Below are 11,763 nucleotides of genomic sequence, written 5' to 3'. Positions count from 1 at the left end.
CTTTCTTTCCAGATTACAGTTTTTCATACACTTCCTGTCCAGTTAAAACCACGTATCTCTAAATTTGGTGATTTTGAATTTGAATGTATCTCATAAAATAAAGGGTTCCGTTATGGGTTGAGAAATTATCTTACTTCATAGGATAAATAAACTTTGAGAACCCTCTTGGATCAGCTGAAAAATGCATTATCACAAAGCTGAAAACAGGGCTGTTTTTCTGAGCTCATGAAAAGTCGACTTAAGAAATATATGGTTCTCACAGGACAGCGACCCTACGAACATAAAATGCAAAAATTTGATGCATTGCTATAGATTGCAGCAGTACAATGCAATATACTGTTCACATAAATGCACCAGTAATATTAATCCAATACCTGACAGGGACCATTTTACTGCACAGTGAGTACTTTTATTTTTTATACTTAAAGTGCCCATATTATGAAAAAATCACTTTTCCTGGGATTTGGGGTGTTATTTTGTGTCTCTGGTGCTTCCACACACATACAAACTTTGAAAAAAAAACATCCATGCTATTTTGAGTGAGATACGGGTTTCTGAATGTGTCCTGCCTTCAGTCTCCGGGTGAGCCGTTCAAAATTTGCAGGACTTTCTACGTTAGGGATGGGCGTATCGATCCTGTGGTATCGATAGATCGATATACTCACGCTACTCATTTGGCATCGATTTCCTTAAAAAAATATCGATATAAACTAAAAAATAATAATTGGGGGTGTATGCATTACTTTCAGCTGTTTTAGATTACTTACTTAAATGACTATGTGCCGGGACACCCCTGTACCTGGCGGCGTATTGACCTGGCCCATGTCACGTGACAGGAGACGAGCGAATGAGCGTCAACGTGCGACACAGCTGACAGCGACACAGCCAAGGGCCTGAAAATGTGTATGTTTTTGTTCATATTTAATTTATTTCATTCATATTTATGTTATTTATTTTACTTTTAATTTTATTATGTATTGACCATAATACATTTTGTATAAATGGTCTGTATTTGTCCTGTGATTTGTCTTAAATGTAATAATATTTTTACTGACAAAAATTGGCAATAAGAAATTAACGGTATCGGTATCGGTATCGATATTGATGAAAATGCAAGAAAAAGTATCGGTATCGTATCGAATCCTAAAAGTGTGGTATCGCCCATCCCTATTCTACGTAACTAGCCGAGATGAGGGGCCTAGGGGGCTAACTGTTAGCATGCTAGCTCGTTGTCAATGGCAAAACACTGCTACAACACACACAAATTCACCCTAATCTACAAAATAAATTGTATAGAACTACTTACATGTCCCTGTTCTGCAGGTATTCCACACAAAGTTGGAAGTGCGCCCTCGTTTAGAAGAAGTCTCCCACCTAATCCTGCCTTGTACAGGCCGAAGTTGCAGAAACACCTAGCTAGCTCATGTAATCCTTACCTAGCTACTGCCAAGGGGGTAAGCTTCTCCTCGGACCGCGAACCTCCTATGGCGCCATTTTGATGCTAATAAGCACTCACCCCCCGTTAGCATTCCATTGACTGCCATTAATTTTGGCGCCACTTTGACAGCGAATAACTTTACATCTGAAGCGTTTAAAGACTCTATTTGTCCATTGTTTATTTCTAAAGAAACACGACAATGTATAAAAGGCTCCATTACCTTGTACCTCACGTTATGGCTCCATAGCAGACGTTTTTGGAAAAATAGGCTAACGATTGTGTCATAACCACGGGACTTACTGTCGCATAGTAGAGGAATTACCGTATAGTACAGGAGAAGCTCGCAGGCAGTTTGGACTTACATTAGCTGTTTAAGTTTAATTACTAATGTTAACTAGCATTTTAGTTAGCAATAATTAGCCTGTGTCCATGTTATCTCCTTACATATACCTACGCTCTCCGTCTCTGCAAGATTGGGAATGATTGAGATTTCTCTTGGCACAGCTACCAGAAGACTTACAACTTTCAGACACGTTGCTCACGTCACATTTACGTCGTCTCTCTCAGTTGGAGGCTGTGCAGTAACGCTCAGCGCTCACCGGAAAAGTGCTTCTAATGGCTTTCACTGGTCTCCGTCCAGAGCAACGGGATCTGTTGGTCCATTGTATATATGTCAATGGCTACTGCGCATGTGCGACTGACAACAAAGATCTTACAGAAGTTGAGAGGTCTCACTCTGTAGCTAAAACAGAGACCTGACACAGGGTGAAAAGAGGATCTGCAGCAATGTGCAGTACAACAAAAATATATATATATTTTTTGTTAAACCATGTAAACCTATTCTGATACAATCTCAAATTACAATTATGAACCTGAAAATGAGCATAATATGGCCACTTTAAGATGAGAAAATGTTGCTGATAATACTAACATACTTTTTACCTGATTAAAATTTTAATTTTGAATACAAAAAAAAGATCTGAATGCTTCTTCCACCAATGATGTTATGCTAGGTTTGGGCAGAGTGCCACAGACAAGCTGTCAGAAAGTTTTTAGAGACACACTAACCCATTGTTGGCTTTGGTCTTTTAATGAGATTTGTTAACACTGCCAGCTTTGTCCTTTAATAGCGGACAACTTTTTTTTTAACAACTGTTTCACATTTAAGGCCCTGTCTGTACTCTTCTTGTTAACTTCAGGATTGTGTTGTACTGTTTAATGTCTAACTGTTAACCACAAGGTTGTTATATTTATTTGATTGTTCCAACCTTATTTAACCTACACCGGATGAAGAGAACAACCTGTTTGACATTTGCCTTCCCCATTTTAGTAATGAAGCAGTAAAGGAGAGGGTCTGCAAGGCAGTTGAGGCTTGAGATAGCTATGCTGATCTTGTATATATAAAGAAGCCATGCATTAGTCCAGCAGTCATTGACTACTATGCGGAGGAGCATCATGACGTGGGTAGGTCCAAAGCAAAACAAAAGGGAGAGTAGGATTACCGTCAGAAGCTTTGAAATCCGTCTACGTTCCTGTTCCTCTGTGGCCTGGTTGGATTTCACCGCCACACAGATCCTCCAGGTGGAAAACACCAACAGGAGAACGGGAACAATAAAGCCTAGGATGAAGCGTGCTACATTAGCTCGAGCCAGGTTCTCTGACAGCGGGATAAAGGTATCAAAGCACAATGAAAACTCATTGTTTTCACTGTATGAGTCCTCCCAGCTGATGGTGGTGGCATTGAAACAGACCACCAACACCCAAATGACAACACTGACCGCAGTTGCAGTGCTAACCTTCCTCAAGAAAGTGTACTTTAATGGATGAACCACTGCCAGGTAGCGGTCAATAGCGATGCAGCAGAGGAGAGCATCGCTGGTGTAAAAGTTAGTGAAGAGAGAGTAGACAGATAGCACGCAAACATAGCCCCCATGGGCCCAAACTCCATTCCACAGGAAGTCCAGCCACAGAGAAAGGCCGATAGTAAAGATCAGGTCACTCAGGGCCAGATTGAATAGATACACACCAAGCTCGTTCTTCTGTCTAATATGCTGCCAGGACACATAGAGGGAGAAGATGTTGGACGGGATGGCAGTGATGATGATAGCCAGGTAGAAAAACAGAAAAGGCCTTCTCCTGGATGCGCTGTCAACCGAGTAACATTCTGAATGATTTGCGGCCAGGGTTAAATTTTCCATTGCAGATGTGACGTTTGAATGCACACACCTTGTAGAGAAACAAGGAAGGAAATAAGTAAGGAATAACACAATGTATATGAATTCAGTTTATTCATCAGAGAGTACTATTCAGCCTGTGAAAACAGTTAAATAATACATTCTATGGCATTGTTGGGAGCTTTCTAAAGTCTGAAAATTGAACCCTGATGTCATCAGGGTTATCTCGACTTGAAAGCCTGTATTATGAACTAGAGGCGTGGAGTTCGAAAGCCATGGGCATTTAGAAGTCAGAGAGAATCTACTAAAAGATGCTATTGAGTTGCATCATGGGATATGTAGGATTCTGTGTATGGGGGCTTGACACATGCTTGAGACTAAAAGTCAGGATACCTCAGCCTCTGCTGCTTTGATTTTGACATTAAATAACACACAATGTGTCATGTGAGAGCCCCAACTTTATTGAAGTAAAATTCTAAATTGCTGGAGAAACCCTTTAAAGTACTACGCTACGCAAGACGTTTTGCTCTATTTTAGCAAAGTAATGACAAATTGCTTTACCCTACTGTTGAACATTTTCTCAGAAGTCTTGAGATTTGTTTCCATCTTCCAGGAAACTTTTGGTTTTAGCACATTTCAGTATATTAGGATTATCATCTTTCAGGGTGTAGTAACTTTAATCTGCTTTATTTTCTATTGTCAGACTACTGAAAGTGATCTGCCTAAGACATTTCATTCACAACTTGTGTAGCCACTTTCAAAATCTCTGATGAATTTTTTTTTTTTTTAACAATTGTTGATCAGATGTTATCTGTGATGGGCTATCATTGCATTGTCTTGTGAAGCACTTTCTAACACCTGTTTTAAAAAGTGCTATATAAATGTATTATTGTTATAAAGCAAGTTTCAAGTCTAAATGTAATTCTTTACACTTTTCTCAAATTAATCGAAACTAATGGCCTCCTGGAAATTAGAACATCAGTCTAAAAACTTGCTTTGCTTTAATGCTTTGGAGCCTTTAGCAATAATTTAGTATGGGCCTATTAGTACACTAGTAACACACTACTTAATGCACTAAAGAATAACCAACCTATTGTATGGTCCTTTTAAGTCTCAAAGTGTCTACCATAAACATACATTTACAGTACTCAATTCAACTCATATTAAGGTCTACTTACTCTTTATTCAGTTGTGTTTTTGCTCCAAATTTTGTTCATAAAATGTATTATTATCAAAATGGATGGATGAATGAATGGATACATCCAGTTGTCTTGTCTTCCACTGCTCAGTCAGTCAGCTTAAAGAAACAGGAAGAGTCAGCAGCTGTCGCATTGTCGGCCCTGACTACCGAATATCATTTACTGGGAGATAGGCCATGACAGAACAAACTACCGGGGTTGGAGGACCACATGGCAGATTTAATTTAGGTACTAAGTCTATGACGTTGCTTGTCTTTATGTTTGGTGTGTCAATATAGATATGGACTAAATTAAGGTGATGCTGATTATTGTCTGATAAAGGAATACACATCTGTTTGAACATAATTCTTTCCATGGCGTTGCTATCTTGTTATGGCTGAGTCTACGTGCTCCTAAAGGATAGGTACATATATATATATATATATATATATGTACTATACAGACTATACAGTATATATATATATATATACTGTATAGTCTGTCTTAAAAACAATACTCACATGTCTATATGTACATTAAAAACATTATTAGTTGCTGTAACCATTCCGCTTACCCATGCTGGCCACAAAGAGACCCCTTCTTAAAGTAATTTCAATGTAAGTGACAGGGAAAAAATACACACTCCTCGTTCTGGGTAAAAATAAATTCAAAAGTTCAGCCAAAGTTAATGTGAGGCTTCAGCAAAGTTAGACAAATAAAAAAGGGATCTTCCAAAGTAGTACCAATCTTCCTGTTTGATGTGATACTATCCATCTGTTGTGGCTCAGCAAACATACACTGTCCGTGGAAGCACAAAGAGCGAATTATCATTGTACATTTGGGCATCCAAGTACTGCAGTAAGAAAGACTTGAATCTTTAACTAAACTATCCTTTAATGAAATAAGGCAACAGATATGACAATCCAGAGGAGGCTATTTTATATTACTATTGCTCAACTTGAATAATCAATTATCAAATCGATTAAGAAATACATGTAAATGTGATCTTGTTCACAACCATTGTACATTTCAACAATAAAAGAGATGATTTGTTCAATACAAAAAAAATAAAGTTTAAAAAATATTTCCCCAGAGAAAATTATGCCATAGCATTAACATAAAATTGTCAGTAAAACGGTATCAGTATGTGAACACTTAGTTTCCACCTTTAGTATTACCTCCTAAAATACACAGTCCCAAATAATAATTTGTTTTCCATTTGATTTGCTAATTAAAATGGAACAAATAGATAATTGTGTTGTTAGGAAACAGACTGAATTCCATAAGAGCTCTCTGACCATTTCTTCCTCACAAAAACTCCCCAAAATTTCTCTAAAGCTTTCCTAATCTCTTTCTGAGCAGTCTCAGTGGTTAAACAGTATATTATAGGATCCGCTGTACTGTTTATGGTAGTCGTGGCAACTGTGACCAGGTATAGATCTCTGAGCTTTATGGCCCAGACGCAGGCCCTGGGCTCCAGTATGGCCCTGAGAAGCATGACAGTCTGATAGGGCATAAAGGCCACTATGTATGTTAGAATAAGGAAAAACAGCAGCAGTCCCACTTTTCTGCGCTCCTCTGTCTGGATGGAGTTGCTCTGTCGCAGTGACCACATGATCTGCTGAAAACAAAAGGTCATGATGAAGACAGGGACCAAGAAACCCAGGGTGACTCGTGTAAGGGCGATGTTGGCATCTTCTTGTGTCATGGGTATTCGCTCCTCACACAAGTTTCTTGAGGAGAAAGCTTGCAGCACCCCCTTGTGGTCAAGCAAGATGATGTGGATGGCAATCTCCAAAGTCCAAACAGCAATACTCACAACTGCTGCAGTCTGCACCTCTCGGACCCAGTGAAAGTGGAGAGGATACACCACTGCTAGGTAACGATCGACAGAGAGGCAGCAAAGGAGGCCTGAGCCGACATAAAAGCTGTTGTGCATGATCACAGCCACTAAACTGCAGAGACCACCCAGAGGCCTCTGCAGGGCCAGCTCAATCCACACAGGTAGAGAGATTGTGTAGAGCAGGTCTGAAATGGACAGGTTGATGAGGTAGACCGCCGTGCTGTTCCCATTCCTCATCAGCATCCAGGCTACATACAGAGACAGGCAGTTAGCCGGAAAGCCCACAATAAAAAAAAGAGAATAGACAGCTGGATACATGTGCTTTTCCACTGAAGACTCCACGGTGCAGGAGGTAGATGTACTCGCGTTTGTTTGGTTGAGAAGCGCTGCATCCATTGTAACGTGATAATGACTGAAACTGACCAAACCTGAATGTGGATGGAAATGGAGAGAGACCTGTGTTCTGTTGAACTGAGATAAGCTCCGCAATGCAAATAGTTCCTGGTGAAACATGCTTTGCCATGCCCGAAATGAAAACAACATCCAATGCTTTCATTGTGACTCGTCATTTTATTTCCGCAGCTTTTATAGTCAACAAAACAAAACCAACCCAAAGAGTTAGCTGGATATAAAAGTTTGTAGGATGAATAAATTATACTGTGCTGTCAGGTGTTCCACCAAAGACAAATTTCCTCTCTAAACCTCTCACATGTTTACATTGAAATAATAAAGAGGGGAAATGATCTAATATTTCGTAGAAAAGAACATGTTAGATAATTATGAATTTAAAATTTTAAATATATATATATACTGAGAAACTTGTGTGGCAAAATTCAGTTTTTTCTTATTTCATATCCCATCAATCATGTCAAATTTATCTTTTGACATTTTGGAGGGGGCCAACCCCTAGGTTGTCAACCATTGAAGCATCAGTATTAAAAATCTAATAATATAGTGTTAGTGTATAATAATAAACCTGTCAGGTCATGTGCGAAAAGACTTTGGAAAACAGCATTTTGATGCTAACACATACTTACTCTGACCAAAATGTGAATATTAATTATATATAACCCTTTAAAAAATTAAATAATGGAACCACCCTTTAAGTGAAAATTTGTCAAAGCATTGTGCTCTTGAGGCAAGGTTGGCTCAGACAGCCCAGGCCCCCAGGAAGTGCGGCGGACTTTGAAGTAAATAAAAAAATAGCCCTCTGGACCAAAAATGCTTTTTCCCCATAGACTTGCATGGCAAAAGGAGACGTCTGTAAATCAGTGGATAATTATTTTGAGCGTCACAACCCCCTTGAAATGAGAGAATCAGAATTTGATTCATTTGGTCCGATAACATTTGGAAAGTGTAGAAGAGCTGCACAATTAAATCATTTAAGTTAAGTTAGCGGAGCGCCAAACCTGAAGTAACCAGCTCGGTCTGGGGAATTCTCTAGTGCGCCTGCTCTATGGGCCACACAGTGCAGAAGCAGTGCTGATCATCCGGATCCATGATGCATTCATGCGTCACTAAGCAACTCTCATAAGAATGAACGGGGCTCCGTCTCAAACACTGTAACCAGTTCTTATACATCCGTGACACTGCCCACTAAGCAGAACCAGAGCTCAAAAGTGTGGTCCAGGAAGTAAAAATCCCATTCATTTTCTCCATAAGGATTTTGATTATTAGCCAGCAATGTCTAAACTGTTAACATGTTATTTCCCCTCTACACGGTTCACTACGGCAGAAGGTTTTTCCCTGTGTGTGTGTGTGTGTGCAGGTTAGCGCATGCGTAGGGCGGGGGGACGGTTAGTGTGTTGGAAGATAGCTGACATGTGTGTCCTAGCTAGCTGTATACTTAATAAAAGTTTGAACTGATTAAACGTTGTGTTTATTAAAAGTAACATTGGTAACAGAGGATGGTTGTAAGATGGCAGCTAGTTATAAAGTTCCGCCGAAGTTTGATGAAGCCAGGCCATACGAGTGTTGGAAAAATTAAGTCAATATCTGGACGAGGGTTACCGACCTCGACAAAAAGAAACAAGCCCTTGCTGTTGCCTTGGGGCTTGAGGGGAGAGCCCGTGAAACAGCGATGGAAATACCCGCGGAAGATTTGGACAGTGATGACGGTATGAAAACCTTGCTTGCTAAGCTGGACGGTGTGTTCCTAAAGGAGGAAAAGGACCGCACATATGAAGCCTATTCTTATTTTGATGGCATAACGAAAGATAATGCCGCTTCTATGGCGGACTACATAATTGACTTTGAACAGCGAAACAACCGAATGAAAAAGTATAATATGACGCTTCCAGATGCTGTGCTGACTTTTAAACTTTTAGACACGGCCTGTCTTGACGAGAAAAGCCGACAGCTAGCACTGACGGCCTGCACAGAGTTGAAGTTCTCCTCCATGAAGTCGGCTCTAAAAAGGATTTTCGGTGGGAAACGCTTATTAAACGGAATACAAATGAACCAGGACGTGGCATTTTTCACAGAACACAGACCACAAGGAAGAGGAAAACGGAACGCAACATGGCCAACTGGACAACTAAAGCAGCCATTACCGGGGACTAATCCACTGTATAAGTTCGGTAAGAGGTCCAGATGTGCTATTTGCCAATGCACGTTTCATTGGGCTAAAGACTGTCCTCACAAAAAAACTGAACAAGTAAGAATAACTGAAGATGCGAATGTAGAGGAATGTAACATTACATTGTTTACAAAGGCCTCCATGTCAAACGCTGAGATATTTATGACTGAATCATTGGGATCTGCGATTATTGACACTGCCTGTACCCGTACTGTGTGTGGGGAGAAATGGCTGGAAAGCTATATTGATGACCTCACCCCAGATCAAGTGAACAGACTGATGCAAACAGAAACTCCCAGTTGCAGACCATTTCGGTTTGGAGATGGCAATTTGGTGTATTCCACAAGAAATGTGAAACTACCAGCTAAGATAGGACTGACAAAGTGCCACATTGAATCTGAAATTGTCAACTCTTTCATTCACACTTGGATTAGTGTCCATGGCGCCTCCCAGAGGCTGTACAGTGACAACGGTGGAGAATTCAACAACGAAGAGATCAGAGACATGGCTGAAAACTTTAACATTGAGACAAAAACAACAGCAGGATACAATCCCTGGAGCAACGGACAATTCGAGAGACATAACCAAACACTGACTGAGATCATCCAGAAGGTCAAACGAGAGAATGGATGTGACTGGCACACTGCCCTTGACTGGGCCCTCATGGCTAAGAACAGTATGCTGAATGTTCAGGGCTACAGTCCATATCAATTAGTGTTTGGATGGAATCCTAACCTTCCATCTGTATTAGTTGATAAACTACCTGCTCTAGAGGGTACCACCATGAGTGCTAGAGTAGGAGAACACATTTCAGCTTTACATGCTTCTAGGAAAGCATTCACAGAAGCCAAATCTTCTGAGCAGATAAGAAGGGCAATGAGGAAGCAGCTCAGGCCCTCAGATGACATGTATGTGACAGGAGACAAGGTTTATTACAAAACAGCAGACTGTCCTGAGTGGAAGGGACCAGGTATAGTTATTGGTCAGGATGGAGCTGTTGTATTTGTAAGACATGGGGGGATTCTAGTTAGAGTGCACCAATCCAGGCTCTGTAAGGTAAACACACAGGAATCTCAGGATAAGCCAACTATGCAAGACAGCAGAGAGACAGCAAGCAAAGGAGGCAGTCTAAACAATGTAACAGAAAGCTCAGATAGTGAAGAAAATACAGACAGCAAACAGGGCAACACCAATGACAGGGGGAACAACACAGGAGAAGTGGTTCATCCTACAATAACACGAAACAGATTGCAATGTTTGTGGTAACTCTGTCTCTTCTGTTGGTGTAAAGCTAAAAACAGGACAGACTGTAACATTTAAGAAACCTGATGATAGTCGTCTACAGAGAGCCAAGGTTTTAGGCAGAGCAGGCAAGGCTTCTGGAAGACACAAAAACTGGTTTAATCTACAACATGTTGAACCTGATGGCAGTGATGGACAAAAGGAGTCAGTTGATATGTCAAGTGTTGATAATCTTAACATTGAATCTGAAATGGACACTGATGTACTCATAACAAAAGACATTTCATTTGATGCAGCCAAACAGGATGAAATAATGAATTGGTACAAAAACAATGTATTTGAGGAAGTTAATAATGCAGGTCAAAAGTGTGTCAAAAGTGTGTCTCTACCAGATGGATCTGCACTCTCAAAGAAACTCCTAATGGTATAGTGCCAAAAGCCCGACTTGTAGCCAGGGGTTTTGAAGAGCTTAATATTCACGAGCTGCAGAAAGATTCCCCAACCTGTGCTTCTGAATCTCTCAGGTTATTATTAGCAGTCATATGTCAAAACAAGTGGCAAGTCCATTCTATGGACATAAAGTCTGCTTTCTTACAGGGCATGCAGTTGTCCAGAGAAATTTATGTCCGGCCACCTCCTGAAGCAGGACAGGAAAATATTCTATGGAAACTAAACAAATGTGTCTATGGCCTTGCAGATGCATCAATGTATTGGTACAACAAGGTGAAAGAAATAATGCTGAGTACAGGTGGCAAAATGTCTCAAGTAGATCCAGCAGTATTTTATTGGTTGGATGAACAGTGTAAAGTGACTAGAGTACTCGCATGTCATGTTGATGAATTTCTTTGGGCAGGCTCGGAAACTTTCTCAACAGAAGTGATCCCTACGCTTAAGTCTGCTTTCCATGTTGGGCGTAAGGAACATAAAAAATTCTGCTATGTGGGAATGGACTTTGTTAGTAATTATGGTGTAGTTCACGTACATCAGCATAGTTACATTGAAAACCTACAGCCTATCCAGCTGCAAGCAGCACGTGCAGTGCAGAGAGATGCCTCTCTTAATGAAACTGAAAAAGAGCAGCTTAGGTCAAAAATAGGACAGATACTATGGGTTGCAAAACAAACATTATGTTTGATGCAAGCAACTTAGCATCCAATATAAAAGATGCCACAGTCCAGTCTATTCATGAGACAAATAAGGTCCTCAGAAAGCTTAAATCTGAAAAAGTGTCTCTCAGGTTTCAGCATTTGGGAAGCAGTGATGCTCTACACGTTATTATTTTCAGTGATGCTTCTCTTGGAAATCTTCCT

General features: G+C 40.3%; 1 protein-coding gene across 1 annotated transcript; it reads right to left on the bottom strand.

Moving 5' to 3' along the window:
- Positions 1–2,688: 2,688 nt before the first annotated feature.
- LOC116057662 (psychosine receptor-like) lies at positions 2,689–6,876 on the bottom strand. Its single transcript, XM_031310224.2, has 2 exons — positions 6,089–6,876; positions 2,689–3,664 (listed from the first exon to the last, which is right to left on the bottom strand). The coding sequence occupies exons 1-2, from the start codon at positions 6,874–6,876 to the stop codon at positions 2,689–2,691; spliced, it is 1,764 nt and encodes a 587-aa protein (XP_031166084.2).
- Between the last annotated feature and the right edge of the window lie 4,887 nt (positions 6,877–11,763).

This window comes from Sander lucioperca, chromosome 18, assembly GCF_008315115.2.
Source record: "Sander lucioperca isolate FBNREF2018 chromosome 18, SLUC_FBN_1.2, whole genome shotgun sequence".
NCBI classification, from domain to species: domain Eukaryota; kingdom Metazoa; phylum Chordata; class Actinopteri; order Perciformes; family Percidae; genus Sander; species Sander lucioperca.
This window is presented reverse-complemented; position numbering and strand designations above follow the sequence as displayed.